Source organism: Castor canadensis, chromosome 6 (genome assembly GCF_047511655.1).
Source record: "Castor canadensis chromosome 6, mCasCan1.hap1v2, whole genome shotgun sequence".
Taxonomy (NCBI): Eukaryota; Metazoa; Chordata; class Mammalia; order Rodentia; family Castoridae; genus Castor; species Castor canadensis.
Window position 1 is genome coordinate 98841888 of NC_133391.1, and position 23331 is coordinate 98865218.

Below are 23331 nucleotides of genomic sequence, written 5' to 3' on the forward strand. Positions count from 1 at the left end.
ACAGAAAGAGGGAGGAAAGCAAACTGCAAGTAAATATGAGTCTGGGACTCCAGATAGGAGGTTTTTCCATCTTTTTCAGCAAAAAAAAGTAATGTCTAGATTTTGGATTTTAGTAGTGGACAGAGGGACAAGTTAAATTTGAGAGCATTTAGTGACCATTTAAGACAGGTCTTGGCAAACTTTTTCTGTTATAAAGGACTAAGATAGTATAGCATAGATAAATGGGACCTCATAAAACTAAAAAGCTTCTGTTCATCAAAAGAAATGGTCTCTAAATTGAAGAGAACACCCACAGAGTGGGAGAAAATATTTGCCAGCTACACATCAGACAAAGGACTGATAACCAGAATATACAGGAAACTTAAAAAACTAAATTCTCCCAAAAGTAATGAACCAATAAAGAAATGGGCAAGTGAACTAAACAGAACTTTCTCAAAAGAAGAAATTCAAATGGCCAAATAACACATGAAAAAATGCTCACCATCTCTAGCAATAAAGGAAATGCAAATTAAAACCACACTAAGATTCCACCTCACCCCTGTTAGAATAGCCATCATCAGCAACACCACCAACAACAGGTGTTGGCGAGGATGTGGGGAAAAAGGAACCCTCTTACACTGTTGGTGGGAATGTAAACTAGTACAACTACTGTGGAAAAAAATTTGGAGGCTATTTAAAAAGCTAAACATCAAAGAATTAACCTAGAAGGTAACACCCACGCACAGGAAATCAATGTGAGTCAATGCCCTGTATAGCTATCTTTATCTCAACCAGCAAAACCCCTTGTTCCTTCCTATTATTGCTTATACTCTCTCTACAACAAAATTAGAGATAAGGGCAAAATAGTTTCTGCTGGGTATTGAGGGGGGGAGCGGGAGGGGGTGGAGTGGGTGGTAAGGGAGGGGGTGGGGGCAGGGGGGAGAAATAAACCAAGCCTTGTATGCACATATGAATAATAAAAGAAAAATGAAAAAAAAAAAAAAAGCTAAACATTGATCTATCATTTGATCAAGCAATACCACTCTTGGGGATATACCCAAAAGACTGTGACACAGGTTACTCCAGAGGCATCTGCATACCCATGTTTATTGTGGCACTATTCACAATAGCCAAGTTATGGAATCAGCCAAGATGCCCCACTACTGATGAATGGATCAAGAAAATGTGGTATCTATACACAATGGAATTTTATGCAGCCATGAAGAAGAACGAAATGTTATCATTCGCTGGTAAATGGATGGAATTGGAGAACATCATTCTGAGTGAGGTTAGCCTGGCCCAAGAGACCAAAAATCGTATGTTCTCCCTCTTATGTGGACATTAGATCAAGGGCAAACACAACAAGGAGTTGGACTTTGAGCACATGATAAAAGCGAGAGCACACAAGGGAGGGGTGAGGATAGGTAAGACACCTAAAAAATTAGCTAGCATATGTTGCCCTTAATGCAGAGAAACTAAAGCAGATACCTTAAAAGCAACTGAGACCAATAGGAAAAGGGGACCAGGAACAAGAGAAAAGGTTAGAGCAAAAAGAATTAACCTAGAAGGTAACACACACGCACAGGAAATTAATGTGAGTCAACTCCCTGTATAGCTATCCTTATCTCAACTAGCAAAAACCCTTGTTCCTTCCTATTAATGCTATACTCTCTCTTCAACAAAATTAGAGATAAGGGCAAAATAATTTCTGCCGGGTATTGAGGGGGTGGGGGGAGAAGGAGGGAGTGTTGTGGGTGGTAAGGGAGGGGGTGGGGGCAGGGGGGAGAAATGACCCAAGCATTGTATGCACATATGAATAATAAAACAATAAAAAAAGGACTGAGATTGTAAATATTTTAGGATATGTGAATCACGTATGACCTGTGAAATGTATTCCTTTTTGTTTGTTTTTATTTATTTATTCATTTATTCATTTCATTTTTCATGGTACCGGGATTTGAACTCAGGGCTTCACACTTGCAACACAGGTGATCTACTACTTGAGCCATGCCTCCAGCCCTTTTTGCTATAATTGTTTTGGAGCTAGGGTCTCGCATTTTGGCCAGGCCAACCTGGACTGCAGTCCTCCTGTTTTATACTTCCTGACATCACTAGGCTGATAGCCACAAACCATCATGCCCAGCTTTTTCCCACTGAGATGGGTCTCAATTGGAAAAAAAAAAAAAAAAGTCCCTTGCTGGAACTGGCCTGGAACTATGATCCTCCCGATTTCAGCCTCCCAAGCAACTGGGATGGTTGCTTGCCACCATACAAAGCCATTGGTTGAGATGAAATCTCCAGAACTCTTTTCTAGGGCTGCCCTCAAACCATGATCCTCCCCATCTCAGCCTCCCAAGTAGTTATGATTACAAGTGGGAGCCACCAGTGTGTGACTTGTTTTTTATTTTTACAACATATTAGAAATGTAAAAAGGATTCTTAGCTGGCAGGTCCTACAAAAAATAATCCGTACTTGATTTTTAAGATATAAGGGCAAAAGATAGAGAGATTGGATAGGTGGTTAACCTATAATGTAGAAAGAGAAGCCAGTTTAAGGAAAAGATTTTGAACAAAGTTTTGGACATGTGTAATTGTTGTTAAGTGCTTGGAAATATGTGGGGGTGGGGGATTGGAGGGATGAGTAGAGATAGAGATATAGACATGGATTTCCAGCATAGTGGTGATAGATGAAAGAGGTTATTTTGTGAAAGCATCACAAAATAATAAGAGTAAAAAGATGACCATCAACTTCAGCATGAAGTGAATAGGAAGAGAAGAAAGTGTCATAAAAAATGGAATAAAGAAATCCAGGAATTCTATACAATGAGAACCAATAAGAAGAGATTTTGTGAAGTCTGAGCAGTAAATCCAATGAATAAAACTAAAACAAATATTAAAGAAAATAAAACTTGTAAGAAAAAACAAGCTTTTGCCTAGCAAGTGCAAGGCCATGAGTTCAAACCCCAGTATCACCAAAAAAAAAAAGAAAAAAAAAAAGAAGAAACAAAATAAATTTTGGTAAAATAAGTAAAGTAATTTGCATGAAAAATGCTCAGTTGAAAGGTTTAAAATAGAATGTATGTGGGGGAAGTGATTTTATTTTATATTCGTGGCTGAGGCCCCTATTAAATAAGCTAATAATAGGGAAACATACAAATTTTTATAATACAAGTTGTACATAACACAGGAGCCTTCTGAAGTAAAGATCCAAAGAAACAGGGACACTTACAGTTTTTATGAGAGCTACCCAGACATATAATTGGATGATGAATGAATATGACCCAGTTGCAATAAACCAAGAGAACTTGGCAAGGCCTGTTTGTTCAGATTCTTCTCTGTGTCCTCAGACAGCACTTTCCCTTCTTCCTGGTACAAGGAGGACACCTCAGCAATAAGGGTCTTATGACTACTTTAGAAAAATATTAGAGAATTCTTTTATCGACTGCTTCAGGGCAAAAGGTAAGGAGGAAGGTCTGAGAAGTCTTTCTGCTTTAGCTGTTTTCTCAAGGGCTAAGGAATATTCTGGGGTAACATGCCCTGAAGTTCATTATAGTTCTAGAGACAATATCTGTGGTGAATATCAGTGTTTAATGGCAGGATGGGAGAGGAGGCAATCAAAATGTTTATTAGTTTAATAAAAGACACTTTGGTTAAGAAAAAAAAAAGTGACTGTTGGGCAATGGAGCAGGGGGAAAAATTTATTTTGGATATCTCACAGAACCAAAAGAAAACTATGTAAGAAGTCAGTCCATGGGCCTTAATCGACAAAATCCATGTTCCTTCTCTTAGGAAGCTGGAATTGATTGCTTGTCTTCTGTCCCTGCCTTCATCCCAAACTTCAAAATTCATTTAGCATGCCTCTGATGGTCTAACCTCAAGACAGTTGATTATGAGTAGGAAAGCTATGTGCTGTGACACAGATATGGAACCCCACTTTATATCTTGCATGTTATGTAACAGCTAAAAAAAAGAAATGTTATGAGGTGGCCAGCTACCCAAAGTGATGTCTCCTACCAAGAGGCTGTGAACAAATGAGAGATAAGAAGAGAACTAGGAAGACATAATAATTAGGAAGATTGTCAAGAGAGGAGACAATTTCAAGGAAGAGTAGCTATCAGTACCATGTAGTACAAAGAGACTATGTACGATAGGAACTGAAAAATATTTTGTCAGTTTCATTATAAGGGTAGAGGCAGAAACCAGATTGCTCTGGGTTGAGAAGTGATAAAAATACAGGATTGTAAAATACCAACTGCTATTTTAAGAAACTGGGGTATGAAAGAAAAGAGGGGAGATGCAGAGGTCTTGTTGGTTTCTAACAAGCAAGAACTGTGAGCACATTTACAATCAGTTGAATGGAATACTGATGAGACAAAACTAGAGATAATTCTTGGACAAACCCTTGGAAGTCATGCAAGAATATTACAATGGGTAGCATTATTTCATCAAATTAATGGTAAGCTAATTTATGTTAATATTAAGTATTTTAATATTACCATTCTAAATGACTAGCTAATTTATACTATTAATATTTTAGGAGAGATTCTTAAATCCTTAAAATATACTTTAAGAATCTAAGTCCTTTAGAAATACCCATTTTAATACAAAGTATTCCTAAGTTCAAGCCATTGTTGTCCAATTATTAAAAGAGAATTCCTTAAAATGTAATTGACATCACATAAGCAATGTTTATTATTATTTGCAGTTAATACATAGTATAACTTCCTTTTAAAAAATGCTCCATAACTTTTAAGTTTCTATTAATGCTGATATGCTTTTCTAAATTAATGATTTTACTGTACTTAAAAATTCATTAGTTAATCATTAATCCCATGACTGGTGACATTATTTGTTCTCATCTGAAAACATATAATAATTTTATGACTTAGAAATCATATGTGAAATGTATGAGTGCTAAGTTATAAAAGGATGATAAAATTAAAATTTTTTTCACATTATCTTGGTTTCACTATTCTTTTAAAACCAGAGATAGGTAAAGTAGCATATTAATGATTATAAAGAGTTATTAAGATGAAAATATTTTCTAGAAAAAGATGTGCACTGAAAAATAAAGCAATGTCAGATTTGGTGAATAAATCATATGACAATTAATTCTGTTTGCTTGTCAAGCTACACTAGTGTATTCTGACTGATCCTGTCAATTTCTACTTCATACACACATATATAAATCATTAATAGAGAAAGAGAATGAAGTATCATGTCTTTTGAAAAGATGACTTTTAATAGCTGTAGTATGTTAATGTGAATACCTACCAGATTTATATTGATACTTTAGATCAGATAATTATTATAATCAGAACATCCATAATTAACAGAAAGCATAGCAGTCTATGAAGAAAACCTTAATAAATGGGTAAGAGTTGGGAAAATAATTGGAATGGAATGATTTCTTTGTTTCCTAATACAAAACTATTCTGTATAGATAAGGTGTTTTAAATGACTATCAACAAATTGAGAGCCATTTGAATCTTTTTTTCAATCTTTTGGAGAGGTTAAAACATAATTTCAACTCTGACTAATTAATAAAAACACAGAAACTTGTGACAATTCTGTAAGATCACAAAGGAATATCTAGCCTTTAAAAAGTATTTTTGTTTTTGTTTGATTTTTTGCAATTATATAGGTTTTGTTATAAAAGATATTTATTGTGGTTCTGTGGAAAGCTGTCAAATATATGTGACAGAAAACAAATCAACATATATGAGAGGTAAAATATTTAAGTGTGCCTATATGGAGAGGTAGTGTATAGCATTGTGATTCAAAAGCAACCTTCGAAGTAATCTGAATCCCAGCTCCCTGCTTCCTATATGAATGACTTTGAGCAAGTCCGGAACCTTTCTATTCCTCATTTTCCACATCTCTAATATGGAGATTATAATGGTACCTTTCTCATAGGATTATGTTAAAAGTTAAACGAGTTCATATATATAAAATACTAGAACAATGCTTCACCCATGAGTGCTATATAAGTTAGCTGTTAGCATTATTATTATTTCATTATCATAACTTTAATCCATATCTTAATAAATGAGTTCAGTGAACTACATAAAAGTTTCAAGATTTAGTAAATATTAAGTTATGATTATATAATTCTAGAAGGGCTTTGTAGGAAGTATACTTTGTGATAATATATGGATGCAAAAGTAAAAGTAAACCAGTCCAGAAGAGGCTGGTCCAGATTTAAGAATGGCAATCTCATTAAGAGTTTATTTTAATTTACTAATTCTGTCTAACCAACACAAACCTACCAACAATACAAAGAAAAACATAAATGATAGAAATGATACAAAGTATAATAAGTCAAGACTATGAGATGGCTTGTGCAAGTATGATTTCTAATGTCCCTGTTTTTCTTATACAGGCATACAAAAAGCCAGGTGGACTCAGACACCTTTTGTTGAGTGAAGAGTCTGCCAGTTTGGAGCAGCTCAGGCAAAAGGGCTAGAATATTTTAGCTCATCAAGTGGTATGATTATATAAGAAAGCTGTCTATAAGAATATCTTGCTGCTTCACATTTCTTGCCAAGCTATGAATTCTACTTCAGCTTTCTATGTGTCAGGTTTGGAGAAGGGAAAAGAATTTAAAATGGCTCTGTAGCCAGGTAGGGTGGTATATCCCTGGAGTCCCAGCTACTCAAGAGGTAAGTCAGGAGAAGCACTTGAGCCCAGCAGTTCAAGGCCAGCCTGGCAACATAGTGAGATTCTGATTAAAAAAAAAAAATTCTGAGAGTCCAAGTGAAACATGGTGGTATAATGAACACAATACTCAGGACCATTGAAAGAACTGATTTAGGGCACTCAGAAATGTGTCTGTCTCCTACCATTCCATATAGAATACAACAGATTTATAACTGGAAGAAACCTAGAGCCCAATAATCTATCCACTTCACTCTAGAAATAAGGAGCATGAGCTCCCTCCTCCAGAGACTAAGCAATTTACCCCAGGTAACATATACATTAGCAGAACAGGATACGGACTGAAATCTACTGATTCCTGGTTCAGTGATATACAGAGTTATGTGTTTTATTATAGCACATTTGAAACTTGTTCCGTTGTATATGGAACATGGTTATTTTTAATTAGTCATTGCACCACTATCATGCTCATCGGCAGTGTTTTGAACACAAAGACTTCATGGGAACCAAAGCCAGTGGACCCATTAATTTCACTTTGTCCACAGATCTGGGAAGACGCATGAACCTCCTCACTGGGCTTTTCCACAGAAAAGAAATTACATAATCTTAATGTTCCTCCTTTTCTTACTCAATGTCAGTGTGGATTCTTCCTTCTTTCACTCCTTTTTAAGCACATATTGGTATGCCATAAGAAGAGTGGTACTCTAAAGTTTATTTAAGAAACAAAATGAAAATAAGGATTCTCCCCTTATGTGAGTTTAAATAAAGAAAAAGACTGTAGAAAAGAGAGGTATTTATTATGTTGCAATATGGCAAAGGATAAGCGAGATTCCAGAATGATTTTTGTGGACAAAGTATTTTTAAATTGCTCAATTGTAATGTTTTCTGGCAGTGTTTATAATATGTTCATATTTTCCTATAGTCACTGTTTTGGGGAATTTATGACTCAATGTTACAATTTTTCCCAGTCTAAAATGTGTTCTACAGATGTATAGTTTAGATATAATCCTTAAACCATAACTATTTAATCATTTTTAAAGGCAATAATTAATATTAGATTGGCTATTGATACTTGTTTGAAATATTAAGCACTGCTTTTTTAATCTTAAAGAAAATTTGTCAGAACCATAGAAATGAACATTTAAAAGCAACATCTGTTGTTGAGATCATAGTTCCCTTTTACTTTTGTTTGGTGCCTGGGCCCTGGGCCCATATTAGTGCACACTGAATTACTGCCATCCTAATGCAAAAACTTCCCTCAAATGTTAGCATCAACTCCTGCAGTCTACCTTCTCTGTATTTCTCTTGTTGGTCCTTTGCATCCCTATTCACTTGGGCATATTTTCTTTTTTACCTTGTTAGTTCTTCTTTTATTACTTCTTCTTTTTTTTCAAGTGGTACTAGAGTTTGAGCTCAAAGCCTATGTTTATTGGCAAGTGCTGTACCACTTAAGCCATGCCCCTATCACTTTTTGCTTTAATTTACTTTTCAGATAAGTACTTCTTCTTTGCCCAAGGCTGTGCTCTGACCAGCTGAGAGCCTTCTACCTCCAACTCCTGCATAGCTAGGATTACTGATGTGTACCCCACACATAGCCACCTTATTAGCTCTATTTTGCTGGGCAGGTTTGTCCTTATCCTATCACAAAGCATCTTAAACTTGCTGCCTTAAGATGACCCTTGCTTCTCCTCTCTGTCATCGCCTTTTAACCTTGGCATACACATGGGAAGCATCACAGATTTAGGCAGATCACATGAAAACTCTGAACTATCGTCATTCATATACTATTATTATTATCAAATGACATTCCTTTGATGTAGTCAAAGGATTATTGACTATTTTCCATACTGAGATTAGATAGAAAACAATCACACAACCATGTAAATGGGAAATCCAAATTATGATCTCCAACCTCATCTGAATGCTAAACAATGTTCGTTATTTTTCCACTCTAGAACTGATTTCAATGAAGGACATAGATGAAAATTCAATATCAAAATATTACAAAATAAGTGATTTTCTTTTGACAATACTGATAATAATACAAAAAGTTTGGGGAAATGGTCATAGGTAGTCAAGGGATATTTTGGAATTGTATAAGTTTTAAATTAGATTTCTAAAGAATTGGTAAACACCAATTGGCAAAAAAGAAGTGTGGAAGATGTTTTAAATAAAGACAGAAAATGTAAATTAAAGATTATAAACTCCCTGAGAGTATTTTTCTGATTATATATAAAATGCTAAGTATTTATTGTAAAGCCATAGCAAACTTCGAACTGTAAAGAAAATAAAAATCATAGTCCCAATATCCAGGGATAACCATGTAAGTACCTTGGTTAGTATAATTTCCACAAAACTATGATTTATAAGTGTTAAAAGTGACTCATTTCTTAAGAGAACAGTACCTCAAGTTTTAAAGCCAAACAGATTTTAGCTCAAATCTTAGTCCTAACATTTGGTAGCTAGACAGCATGTACATATTGGCTCATCTCTTCCAGCCCAATTTCACTTCTGAATAAATGAGGATAGCAGCTATTTTGTAAAATTATTATGAGGCTTTTAATGATATAAAGTACCTTGTAGACAGTAGATACATGAAGAACTTATTATTGTCATTTTGCTACTATGTCTAAGATAACTTCTATATGTAATTTAGTTGCAAATTTGTAGAATCTGAATTAATGAGTCTTATTGACACTGGAGATAGGCAGTGTTAACATATAACTTGATTTATTACAGAGAAACTGGCTCCAAAAAATGTTTACTAATGTTGAGTTCTTTACAGAAACCCTCAGCCAAATAAGTTTCATTAAGAAAGTGAAATTTTATTTTCTTGCCACAGTTTTTAAATGCTTCATCATCTGAGAAGATGAACTGCAAATACAGAAGCAATTCATTATTAGTCATTTTGGCCATTGGATTTAGAAATAGCTATCATAATAATAGGTGTAACTTGTTGATCTAACTAGGAAGGTAAGAAGATTGCAAAACAATTGTTGTACATTAGTATTGAGATATTGGTACCTTGAAGAAGTATAACTTCTGATTGACAGAGAGTTTTCTATAATAGCTTATAGGTTTTTTTTTTCTTTTAGTGTCATTTTGAGTTTTTTAAAATTAACATCTATTATGGCAGAGTGCATAAGTATTTATTTTCAAATGAGAAATTGCAGCATTCATTTAAAAAGATTTTGAGCAGCGTAATACAAATGCATGAGCTGGATGCTGGTATCTCATGTCTGTGATCCTAGCTACTTGGGAGACTGAGATTTGAAGGATCCAGGTTTGAGGCAAGCACTGGTAAATACTTCCTGGGACCTGCATCTCCAAACCAACCAGAGAAAAATGATCTGGAGGTGTGACTCAAGCAGTAGAGTGCTTGCTTTGCAAGCATGAAGCCCTGAATTCAAACCCCAGTCCCACAAAAAAAAAAAAAAAAAAAAAAAACCAAACATACGTATGAGATTTTTGACATTTTAAAATGACAAATCCATACTTAGTATGTATTTAGAACTAATTGAGTTTATAAATGACAAACCTTGCCATGCCCTAAACTTGTTTTTGTTTGTTTTGTTTTGTTGTAGTTGTTTGTTTGAAACATTTTCTCACTGAGAAACCCAGACTGGCCTGAAACTTACCATTCTCCTGCTTTAGCCTCCCAAATGTTGGGATTACAATCAGAAGCCACTACCATGCCCAGCTTTGAGCTAAGCTTTTATATTACAATGTTTTAGTTGGCTATTTTCCCTTAAAATAAAATCTCTGAAGAAAAAAAGCTTTAACCCAACTATTTCTTTGAAGGACCTATGAAAAATTCTTGGCAATTTCATTATAGGATATAAGGATAGTAAATTAATAATTTAAGATGAGAAGGAGCTTTCTTTTGTTCTCTTCCTCCTTCCACTGTAAGAAAACAGATAGTATAAAGGAATAGAATAGAAATATTACTTCATTCATTTTACTGGTGAGTAAAGAGAATTTTTTAGACACTGCTGAATTTGAAGTATATTGAACAAGCTATGATTTGCAGGATTTCTATAATAGATTTTTAGAAATCGGTAAAACTCCTAATGTATCTGTTAATACTTATTTCCTACATCACATTGTCTTCATACTGCAGTCCTTTAGAAATGTCAGATGAAGAAGATTAATTACCAGTCTTTCTCTAAAATGGGAAGTAATAGAAGATTAGTTTCTAAAGTGGTAATAGCTCCACCCTAATAGTCTGTACAACTCAGTACTCTTTCAGAGTTTTTTAGTTAATTATAGATGTAATACATATGTTTGACTATATATATTTTGAGAGGAATTTGAAAACAAAAATTCAAAATTTATATTTTCCTACAATGTACTTAAACTATTCTGCTTAATCATTAATATCCAGGACTGAGTGTTGTAATAAGTAGGGTAAGACTCATTTACTACATGGCTAGTTATTATGTGTCCTTTGTATTTTCATGTTCTGTCACAGTAAAATCACACAAATGCTAGGATGTCCTCTATCACTCAACAATAGGTTTATAAGTGGATTCCTTTAAAAAAAAAATGCAGCTATAGAAAATATGAATGAAAGTGTACATTCATATATATATATACATATACACCTTTATATGCATATGTGTATGTATACATATATACCTTTGTGTATATGTGTGTGTATATATATATGTATGTATATATATACACACACATGCATATTTAGTCTAAGAATGGCTCTTACTGTAACCAGAATTATAAGTCAGAGGCCTAATAATTCTAAGGGTTCTCATATTTCAGGTTAACCCCCCAAAAGAGCCAAGGTATTCATTTCACCCCACACCTATTTATAGCACTAAGACTTTATAGCACTAAGGAGTTTTGTTTTTGCTGTGCTGTAGACACAAGTTTTAAATGTTTAATGTCTCATAATTTTTTGTATATTTGCCTTAGTATGGCAAACGGAAAGACAGAAAATTCTGACGACAAAGGACAAAGTACATGTATTTACTTTTTCCTCTCCCCTGAAATTCTATTGAAATGTAAGCAGTAAAAGCCTATAGAAAAGTAGCACTGAGAGTGTTGGAGGTGAATATGGTGGAAATACTATGTACTCATGTATGAAAATGGAGAAATGAAACCCACTGAAACTATTCTAGGAAGTTGGGAGGGGGAATAAAGGAGAATGATGGAGGAGTGAATTCAACTATGATATATTGTAAGAACTTTTGTAAATGTCACAATGTTACCCCAGTACAACAATAATATGATAAAAATAAAAAAATAGCACTGGAAGAAATAGGAGGTACCACTGGAATATTTCTGAGAAATAGAAAGTGGAGAGGCTCAAAGCAATGAAGACACCAGAGGCATGAAAACCACAGTCTACAATATGCAAAAGAAGAAGTTGCTCTAGGAGTAAAAACCATTCTGTAGAATAATGTCAACTTTACAGACAAAATGGCAGGAGCGATGAAGCTGTAAGGTGTCCATCAAGGAGATTAGGAGCAAGAAATATTGTTGAGTATTTTGAGGAAGTGTGCGCCTTCCTCTCATTGTTGTATAACAGTTGCCTCCTTGAAAATCTAAACAAAACTGAAAATCTAGAGGTTAGGACACATAGTATGGGTGTTGACCAGAGTGTGAAAAAAAAACAGAGACTAAGTTACTTCTAGACCTCACATCAGCCTGAGAGGGAATGAAGAGGTAGATGTACCCCAAAGTGAAAAAAGCTAAAATCATTCCATTCTAGGTATATCACTTGTGAAAATCATCAGCTATGTACTTGCTCTATTAGTGCGTCTCTTGCACAAATTGTAAAAGGAGGCTGGCCCATAGGTACACACCATCCATTCACAGTGTTTGAAAACCTTCCTTCCCTGGAGGGAATGACCATTGGGGTAAAATGACATTTGTAGTGGTGAGAAAACCCTGACTAATCTGGGGGTAAGGGGAATTTTTTCCTTCCTCTTTGAAGGTTCCAATCTTTTAGGTCACTGGAATAAACTAGTAATAGACAGATTAACAGGAGAAAAAGCATAGAGATTTACTAACTTGCCTAGAGACTTCACAGAAAGGTTTAGTACCCAATAGCTCAATGAAGTTCAGAAGTTTATACAATCTCTCATAGAGAAGAGAGACATGGGGGAATGCAGGTAATATTAAGGGAAGTGAGTGGGACAGAACAAGCAACAGTCTGTAAATGATTTTCTTTGAACGTCGAGTGGGACTGAAGGCAAAGGCAGCTTAGGTGTAGTGACATTCCTCATTCTTCTTTCCTGCATATATGAGTTTTATTTTCCTTGCTTAATGAGATTTCAGGAAGGAGATCCAAGACAGTTGCATTTCTTTTGGAAGAGCTTCCTTCAGTCAGATAAGAGAACCCCAGAGAAAGTGGCTACCTATGTTTAGAAACAACAGAAGGTCAGAGAGTCCCCAATTCTAAGGCAGCTTCTAAGGGCTTCCAGTTTTCTTTAATTCAAAGTGCTTAGCAGAACAAAGTGTCCTATTTTGTATTAATCTTGTCTTATTGATAAATAAGAATGGACAATCAAGAATTATTTAGAAATTTGAAGCAAATAGATAACATGAAAGCAACGAATTGAAATTAACCAAATGAATGACAATGACTGAAAGACAAGCTGCTTTCCAGAGATTTCTCCATCTGTGTTAGTCAGCTTCCCATCTCTATGACAGGATACTTGGGATAAACAACTTATAAGGAGTTTACCTTGGCTCATGGTTTCAGTCCATGCTTAGCTGGCTTCTTGGTCCCAATATTCCTTCTTAATGTCATGCCCCGATGGCTTGACTTAACTTCCACTAGGCCCCACCTCCCAAAGATTGCACCCTTCCTCCTAGTATCACCAGTCTATCAACTTTAGCATATGTGCTTTTGGGGGAACATTTAACTCCAAACAATAACACCATCCACAGTGTGCAGTTTTCCTGGAATTGTATGCACAGCCAATAACAGCGTTTCTTAGCCTTACAGCTAGGTAGGGTCCTGTGACTATTTCTCATCAGAGAAACAGGAGCAGATGTAATAGAGTTAACTTCTTAACCAAAGTAATGAAAAAGCTAATTTGTGTTTCCCACCTCTGTCCTACAGCTTCTTTACTTCTTTCCTCTACTCAAATGCTACTTCCTTAGAGACCTTCCCTGACATTCCTCAATAAAATAGCTCACACCTTTCCCCAACTCTCACTTTTAGTCTAGCCGATTGCACTACTTCACTTTTCTTTATAACACTTCTCGCCCTGTCATCTTTTATAAAATGTACGTTTATAAATCTATCTTCCCCACCAGAATAAATTCCCTCCATGAAGGCAGGGAATTTAACTTGTTTCAGCTGTACCCCAGCCCCAACAGCCGTATCTATTGTCTATCAATTATTCAATAGAATGAATGAATGGTGACGGAGTAGCAGGTGCTGCACTTGTCAAAGCAATGCTGGTGGGACATCATATAAATAGGGCAAGAGGGATGAGTCTTTTAAAAGTTTGAGGCTACAATTTCCAGGACAGTTTATTGACAAGGCTAGAGGAAGGTGTTGTGTTCTAGCCACATCTGTCCTTATTTACAGTAGTTTCTGGTTACTGTGGTTTCCTCTGCAGCTCTGGTTTACAGTGAGAAGCAGCAGGATATTATAGTGCTCTCTGATGGCTGGTGTTTTTTTCAGCTATCAAACCACAGAGAAGTGTGAAAATTAGGTCACACCTCATGGCATTTAACTAACAAAAACTCCTCCTGGCTTAATACACTATTTCTCCCACTCCTATATTTCATTGTATAGTTTTATCCCCTTTTTGGTGGGACTGGAATTTAAATTCAGGGCCTCACACTTGCTAGGCAGGCACTCTACCACTTGAGCCACTCCACCAGCTTCGTTGTGCTTTTAAATGGGAATTATTATTTTTGGTTGTCATAACTTGAGATGGGTTTCTTTTTTTTCTCCCCATTTTGGAAGAACTGACATGTTTTATTATTTCTCTTCCTCAGGATGGATTGGATAGATGAATATCCCCATAATTCTTTTGACTTGCAATGTTTGTTAAACTCATTTCCTGGAGACTTGGAGTTTAAGCAGATCTTTAGCGATATTGATGACCAGATGGAGCAAAATGCTAAAAGGTAAATATTGCTAATTATTTAAAATAAATTGTTTTCACGTTCTGTGTACATAAAATTTATCTAGTCTGATTTTAACGTTTCTTCTCTTATATAATTTTCAGTTTTAATTATCATTAACATTCTTGAAAAACAATGATTAGACTCCCCTTCGCAAAATTTAGCACAGTTGTCTATATCTAGTTATTGCTTTTAATAAGATTGGAAATATAAGCACTATTATCAAATAGGCAAATTAGAATTTATTAAGTCACTATTAATGATTTAATGTTTGAAATATTGATGTGTTGGATTTTCATTACTACGTATAAAGATAAGCATTTGAGGGGGCAGTACTGAGGTTTGAACTCAGCTTTCACACTTACTTGGTAGGTTTGAGACCATCCCCCACAGAAATTAAAATTTTGAAATTAAGTATTAAAATAAAATGGTAGTATAAGGTTGCAGTTACTGAGTTGCTATAAATAGAACATTATAAAATAGTATTTTGAAGCCAGACCTAGTGATGCATGCCTGTAATTCCAGCACTTAGGAGGTGGAGGCAGGTGGCCCACAAGACTCTATCTCAAAAAAAAAAATTAGATGAGCATTGGACTGGTGGCTAACTCATATAATCCTAGGGAGGCAGAGATCAGGAGGATCACAGTTTGAGGCCAGACCTGGCAAATAGTTTCCAAGACCCTATCTTGAAAATACCCAACACCAAAAAGCACTGGTGGAGTGGCTCAAGTGGTAGAGTGCCTGCCTAGCTAGCATGTGGCCCTTAGTTCAAATGCAGTACCGTTAAAAAAAGAAAACTTATTTTGAAAAAAGGAAAAGAAACTTATTTTGCATGTTATATGTCATTTTAAGTCTTCATCTCACTTAGAATAAGAGGCTCAGGACTCCATGGAAAGTTTGTAGGCCAGATTAGACTTCATCACCTACCCCAAGAATCATGCTACCAAATACTGAGGGAAATGGGCAGCAAGGCGTTTTCCAACACATGCTCTTCTTTGATATAATGGCCTTTGCCTTCATATGTATTTGTTCACCCTGGAACCAGGCACTTCACTTAGTTCAACCATTTTGGTCAAAGTTGTAATTTACCAGACGTGGGCTATGAATGTGCAAACCACAATAAAAATTTCTGTGGCAGCTGGGGCACTGGTGGCTCATGCTGGTAATGTAGCTGAGTCAGGAGATCAGTTAGAAGCCAGCCTGGTCAAATAGTTCATGAGACCCCATCTCCAAAATAACCAGAGCAAAAGGGACTGGAGGTATGGCTCAAGCGGTAGAGTGTCTACCTGGCAACCGCAAAGCCCTAAGTTCCTACTGTAAAGAAAAAATTCTATTGTGTAATGATGCATTTCATTATTTAAAATGTAGTATTTCCTTCTTTAAATTTTAAGGTACACTTTAATTGGTTCAATGAATGTGATCCAAGCAAATGAAATGTTCCTATGATAGTTTCCTTCTGGTTTACAGAATATAGTTGAATCTTTGTCAACATAAAAATGTGCATGAATACATTCAAAAGTTAGCATCTCGTTGGGGAGTTATAATTAAAAACAAAATCTTCTCCTTTCTCAGAATTATCTCCATGAAATTAGTAGAAAAGGAAAACAAGTTATTTTTTTTGATTAAGCATTACACCAGAATATATTACAGGCAGTCCTCTAAAAGGTTACAAAGACAGAAAGTAATCTTACCCTCTTACAGCCAAACAGACACAATCCATTGCACACATGCTAGCAAGTTAAAAGAATCACTTGTGATCAACCAAGAAGACTTGACAACGCACATTGTTCATCCTAACTTTACCGCAGTAGTTGGGGAGACCACCACCTAAGAGGAGAAACAAATGCTGTGAGAGGAGGTAGTTTTGTGAGTTGGAACAGGGTGCCCAACAGGGTAGTTAGGCTCTTAAATCTCCTACAGAAACTGGAAGGTGGGGGAGCTATGTCTACTGGTATTTACATTTCAAGACCATAGCTTAGAGGTTCTTGAAAAGGACACTTCTGGGTCTCAGAGCTGACAAAAGGCATAGCTAGTCTTCCAAGGGATGCATGTCAAAAAGATGAAAGCATGCTTGCAATTAAGTTTTCTAAGCATATGCTTTATGAAAAAACAGAGGAGGGAAATCTTTTTCCTTTAATTTTAACAGGGAGAATTAAACTTCCTATTTTTAATTTGTATTTGCTCTTATAGTATGTATATATTTAGATGTGTTTTAAAGATAGCATAATGTATGTATGACTTAACTATACTGTTGAGAGTGTATATTTGATATTACATATAAATATAAAATAACTGTGAAATATTATTTATGTACTTTTATGTTATACACACACATATACTAGCCTAAGGGAATTTTTAAATGAAAATAGTATTTACTTAAATAGCTTATCAAGTCATTTATCTAAATTGCAGAGCTGATTATATATATATTTTTTCTTTTTTTGGCAATACTGGGGTTTGAACATTTGGGGCCTCCTGTGTGCTAGGCAGTTACTCTACTACTACTTGAACCACACTCTCAACCCCTTTTGCTTTTATTTATTTTTCAGATAGAATGTTACTTTTGCCCAGGGCTGGCCTCAAACTATGATCCTTCCACTTAAGCCTCCTGCATAGCTGGGATTACAAGCATATGCCATTATGCCTGGCTTGTTTGTTGAAATGTGGTCTTGCTCACTTTTTGCCTAGGCTAGCCTCAAATCACAATCCTCCCAACCTCCACCTCCCATGTTGTGAGATTACAGGTTTGAGCCACCAAACCTGGTGGAAATTTTTTTTTAAGATAAACTCTCTTCACAATGGCCTAAAGGCTCCATCAAAGCAAAGGAAGTCACTGACGTGATGTTTTGCTATAGATTGCTTTCTTTCTTACTTGCTAAGCCATCTGTACTTAATTTTCTACCCTACTTGGTCAATAAAAAATCATATTTGAAAATAAAGCAATGATTAAAATATTGTATTTTGCATTCATAAATTATTATTTAGGTTGAAATTCAGATGTTAGTATTAAAATAAAATACAGAATAAAACATGAGGTTATAATTTTTAAATTAAAAATATTTTATTGCCCATATATTAAAACAAACCTAGAGCAGTGCCACCTCAAGTGACCATTGATCTTCACAGGGGATAAAATAAGGGAGTAGCTGTATGTGCCATATGCTACATTTAGAATCAAGTCTATTTTTCATCAAATTCAATTATGTTTTTATTATACCCTAGAGAATAAACATAATAGTATAGGGTATATATATTTTTAAAAATAAAACACTGAATAATAACAATGGCCCAAAAGAGTGTAAATCATTTATGCACTCATTTATTGCCTCCTAACAGAATAGCTCTTAGAAAATTGTATGTCCTGACGAATCAGTTACGCCATGCATACCCTGCAGTAGTTGAATTACCCTTGGCATTCTTGTACTCTAACAGTTCTATTTATCTCCCAATGGTGTGCATTGAATAAGTAATGAACATCTGTATGATATGGGTTTTCTACAATACTTTTAAAGGAAGAAAACATTAGCAATTCATTTTTAAATATAGTATTTTTTCTTGCAATTGAATGTTTAAAGCTGTATTTCTTACAGTGACCCTGACATCTTAAGTGCGAATTCCTTCTCTTTTCTTAATATCATCAAATTTTATGAGCCACAGGGTCTTTCATCTCCCCAAAGTAGTGGTTTACCAGAATGGACCAGTGTGCCCAGAGGTCAGAGAACCTTAACCGGCCCTCCAGAAGAAGCCGTCCTTCTCAGAACGCCACATTCACTGTTACACTCTCCTTTCTGCTCAAGTCAGAGCTGGCAACTTGCAGTTCTGATGATAGAAAGCAGTGATGATGAATCATTTACCCTGAACACATGTCAAAATTGGTAATAAGACAGTAAATAACCTGCCATGGAAGGATACTATGGATGTTGTATTCACATAGCTCAGTTAACTAACTAACTGAAAGTTACACACAGCACTGAAATATTTTTTGAGCTGACTAGAGTGTATTAGTTTAATAAGATATTGAGGTACAGAATGTCTCAGGCCCACAATATGACATAGAATGATTTTTGTGTTCTCAATGTTCAGTTGGACAGATATTATTTAAGAGTTTATTTTACTTTGTGTTTTCTAATTACAGACAACCTCTGTGGGTACCTCAGGAAGCAAGTTTTCCTAGTACTCGTATAAGATGTCTACTTTTTTATTTTAATCTAAAGAAAAAGCAGGAAGTGCTACTAGGAAAAATATTTGTTTTAATCCAGGACTTATGAGGAAAGGAGGGATATTGCAAGAGAATATTGGATAAATGATTTCTGTCAATTTGACCATGCTCATTAATAAGAGGATAATTAATAAGTGAATCTGTTAATAAGTGAATCTTTGATTCACTTATTTTTCACGTAATGCTTAAATATTTGCACTTACATATGAAAATTTTTTTATTTAGAGTTTTTCACATGATGGCTTAAAGGTCGAGAGGAAGTAAGCAAAGAAATCTTAAATAATCCAACTTTGCACTTCTTGTGACAGAATCATAAATCTGCTACTGGATACACAAACATATTAAATACACATTTTTTTCTCTTTTGTTTTTTATTATTTATTTTTCATATGAATATATTTTATAGCCATGGCAGTTTTATATAATGAAAGTCATTTCAAAGGCTATAGTATAAATTGTTATTTCTGGCATTTGGCACTTATTTAATCATACCAAGAAGATACAAATTAATATTTGCTCCTTTTTTCATCACCTATGTTTATACTTTGGTTCTGGATTTCTATACTTAATATTCCAATAAAATCCCTACCTCTTCTCCCATCCTACTGAACAAGACCAGGCTACATGGAAAGAAAAAAAGGGGACCACTTTTTTCATCTGTCATCAATCCACTTTCCAATTTCTTCTTGCTGGGCCCTTTCCACCACTCTTGTCCTCCTCAGTCAGACAGCATCCTGGGCCTAGAAGCCTAAACTTTCCCTGTTCCCCTTCTTATTTCCCACTCTAATTTTCTCCAGCCCTCCCACTGAAGCTCTCAAACATGAAGTGTGGTGTGCTTGTAAGCAGAGGTAGTAGTAAGTAGAAGAAGAGAAGCCACATTTCTCTCTCTCTCGTGGTGGTCTATTGACCCAGTCCTCTCCTCATCATTTCTTGTCCCTATTAAGAACATCAGTTTGAATATTGGTGATGTGATGGTCTGTCATCCTGTGTGCGTGTCTAGTGCGTCCTTTGAACCTTTGCTGTAGGAGGTGGGAAGATGGGATACAGAGTGGGGCCATTAACTCTGTTACATGATTGTTAAGAGGTTTTTTTCTAGTAATGTATGCATTTTAAATGTTTGACAAGTTTTAAAAGTTTTCTTTTAAGTGTGTTAGTTTTACCTACTCTAGACCAAGTCAGCTTAAAGCAATAAAGAATTGTTTTAAGATATTTAAAAGATATTATAATTATTTTTCCATGGGAAATAAAGAAATAGAAGTATATATCTTCCTATTTTCCAACTGTTCTGATAACAAAAGTATGTAATGATACTGAAAGTCCAATCCTAAAATGGAAATTGAGCTAATAATAGGTGGAACACTGGGAAATAAGCTCCTTGTCCTGAGGTAATAATCTATGAGTCCATTGAAGACCTCCCAGCAGGGGAGAAAGTACTACAACAGCCCTGGTAAGAAGTGTGACCATTGTGGCTGGCTCATCTTTCATGCTGAGTGCAGACTTGGTATTAAACCCAACTGTGTTGATTTTTCCCTGAAAGAGAGCCTTGTCAGAGAGAGACTCATCAAAGTCAACACCTCATCTACAGGAACAGGAAAAATATAGAGATGGAGATACGGATTTATTGATTTGGGATTTATTGATTTCGCTTACACAATTGGAATCTAGGTAGTCCAGCAATGACTATCTACACACTGGAGAGCCAGAGAACCCAATAGCTACCTCAGTCCAAGAGTCTGGAACCCTCAGAACAATGGGCATCTGTGATGCAGCCCTAGTCAGAGGCAGAAGTCCTGGAGGCTCCCTGGAGACTCACTGGTTTGAGTCTGTGTCAAAAGGCTGAAGAAGCTGAAGTCTGATGTCCAAGGGCAACAGCAGTAGCAATAGATACACTACTTAGGAAGAAGGAAGTGTGGCAGGCTTCCTCCTCCTTTCACCTTTTCCATCTGGGTTCCCAACCTATTGGATGGTATCACCCATATCAGGTGGTTCTTTCCACATCAGTTGCTGTCTGATATGTCAGTAGTCTCTGGAAATGCCTTTCCAGACATACCCAGAAGTGTGCTTCGCCAATCTCCTAGTATCTTGTAGTCCAGTTATGTTGACAAATAAGATGAACCATCACACTCACACCATTGCTAAGAATGTGCTTCCATGGGACCGGGATGGGAATGGAGTGCAGGGCTGGAAGCTGGCCTTTACTTCCTACTATAGACTTCTCTTGAATTTCTACTTTAAAGACTTACTTGTTCATCACTGTATTACCACTGCCCAGAACCATCCTAGCACACACAGTAAGCCAGAAGATAGTAACATGTGAAGTCATATTTGTTAAACCTCTTTTATATTCAGTTTATCTTAAATTACTGTGAAGTTAGGTGCGTAGAACATGATAGAAGAAGCTGTCTTCAAATGCTAAGTATTTTTTATTGCAGTTGTAATACACATAGTAAAACTTCAACTACCAGAGAAGGGCAGAGATGAGGAAGTTTCCTTACTCCTCTTAGTCTTGTTCTTCAGAGCAAACATCTTGATTGATTATTACATAACTTTCCATACAAATATATATTCCAATTTTTACACAAATAAGTATATATTGTGGTTAGATTTGTTTACTTAATATGTTTTTAAAATCTATAAAATTCTGCCTCGTTCTTTTCAATGTTACTTGTATGGGCACACTGCTTCCTATACTATACTAGTTTCACTTATTAGACAAGTTTCCTCTTTGGTGGTGGTGGTGTTGGTAGTGGTACGGGGGGGGTTGAACTCAGGGCTTCACGTTTGCTAGGCAGATGTTCTACCATATAAGCCACACTTCTAGACCTTTTTTTTACTTTGTTTTTTGATTAGGGCTTGGGGTCATTGTCTGATCATGATCCTTCTACCTATGCCTCCTGCATAGTTGGGATTACAGACATGGACCACCATGCCCAGTTTATTTGCTGAGGTGGGGTCTTGGTAGCTTTTTGCTCAGGTTGGTCTTTTTTTTTTTTAACCTCTGATTTTTTTTTTTTATTCACATGTGCTTACATTATTTGGGCCATTTCTCCCCCCTGCTCCCCTCCCCCACCCTCTCCCCCCTCAGGTTGGTCTTGAACTGTGATCCTCCCAATCTCTGCCTCCCAAGTAGCTGGGATTACAGGGATGAACCACCATACCTGGTAACAGTTTTCCTCTAGATGAGCATTTATATTATTTGTGGGTTTTCTGTTATTATGCACACACACACACACACACACACACACACACACACACACACACAGATGCATGTGTCCTCCCATCCCTATGAGTTTTATCTATGTAATAGTTTCTTAAAAGTTGCACTATCAGCTATGGCATAATTGTTTCCAGCAGAGCTGCTAGTGTCTTCCCTCCCCCAGCAGCAGTGAGAGTGTCTGCTGCAGGTCCCACCTTAAAACCTGAGTGTCTAACTTGTGGTCAAGCCTATTGCCTGGCTTTCTGATTAATTGTATCAATGGAGATAGAGGTGTAGGCTAAATGCTGGTCCCAGAGTTCTCACCATTCTCACCATTATAAATGCTTGCCTCTTTTTATTTTACCATCTCTTAGGGGAGAATTAAGGAACCTGCAGACCCACTTCCCACTCTCCCACCCTCCCCAGTTTTAGTTTGTACAGTTTCCTTGCGGGAGACCACATTCTGATTTTAGTAATTGTGCTAAAACTATAGGGCAAGTCTCCATAGGTTAAAAGGGGGAAGCACATTTACTTCTACTTGTTTGTCATGGGTTTTAAGCAACCATGCCCTTATATCCCCATAAAACACTTTTGAAAAAGCCCTGTGTTGTTGACACAGCCCTGCACCAATTCCATCTTTCTCTTACTGCTGCACTCTGTGAAAAACATCCAAATCAGATGTAAACCTAGGAAGCAGGAAAAGGGCTGTACCTGGGTGTCAGGCTCCATCTTGTCAGTACCAGCCCAGAGTTCCAGTGCTACCAGTAGTACTCCACAGTTGACTGGAATTTGGGGAAGTATTTCATAATTGCCTTTTTTTTTTTGTTAAAGTATTTTAAGCTTTTTAGGTTGACACAGGCCTACCCTGGGTCTGAATTTGGTTGAAGCCACCTGGACCATTCCAGAGCCTCTCTGAGCTTTTGTGGCAGGTGGCATAAGGCAAACACATCAGCAGAGACAACTTTGAAGTTGCCGTGTGCTGTGCTCCTTATTGTAAACACTGAGGAAAAGATGGCCAGCCGTAGACAGGCAGCATGGGAGGCTGTTAGTATACAGTCCAGATGAGAAGTGGAGAAGGGCCTGAGCTAAGTCTCTCACAAACATAGAAAGGGAAGGGTGCATATGAGAAAGATTTAGAGATAGTGTTAATGGGATTTGGTATCGAGGGTGCTTTT

The 23331-nt window shown here is 36.2% G+C and overlaps 1 protein-coding gene across 12 annotated transcripts in view; it reads left to right on the forward strand.

The window, feature by feature from the left end:
- The window catches only part of Kiaa0825 (KIAA0825 ortholog), a 420702-nt gene that overhangs the window by 54755 nt on the left and 342616 nt on the right, over window positions 1-23331 (forward strand). For all 12 annotated transcript variants that reach the window (XR_012449106.1, XR_012449105.1, XM_074077071.1 and 9 more), the window contains one exon: window positions 14613-14744. Coding sequence is in view for 10 of the 12 variants with exons in the window: in XM_074077071.1 (XP_073933172.1) it covers window positions 14614-14744 (131 nt within the window). In the remaining 2 variants the exon portion in view is untranslated. The remainder of the gene's footprint in view (window positions 1-14612; window positions 14745-23331) is intronic.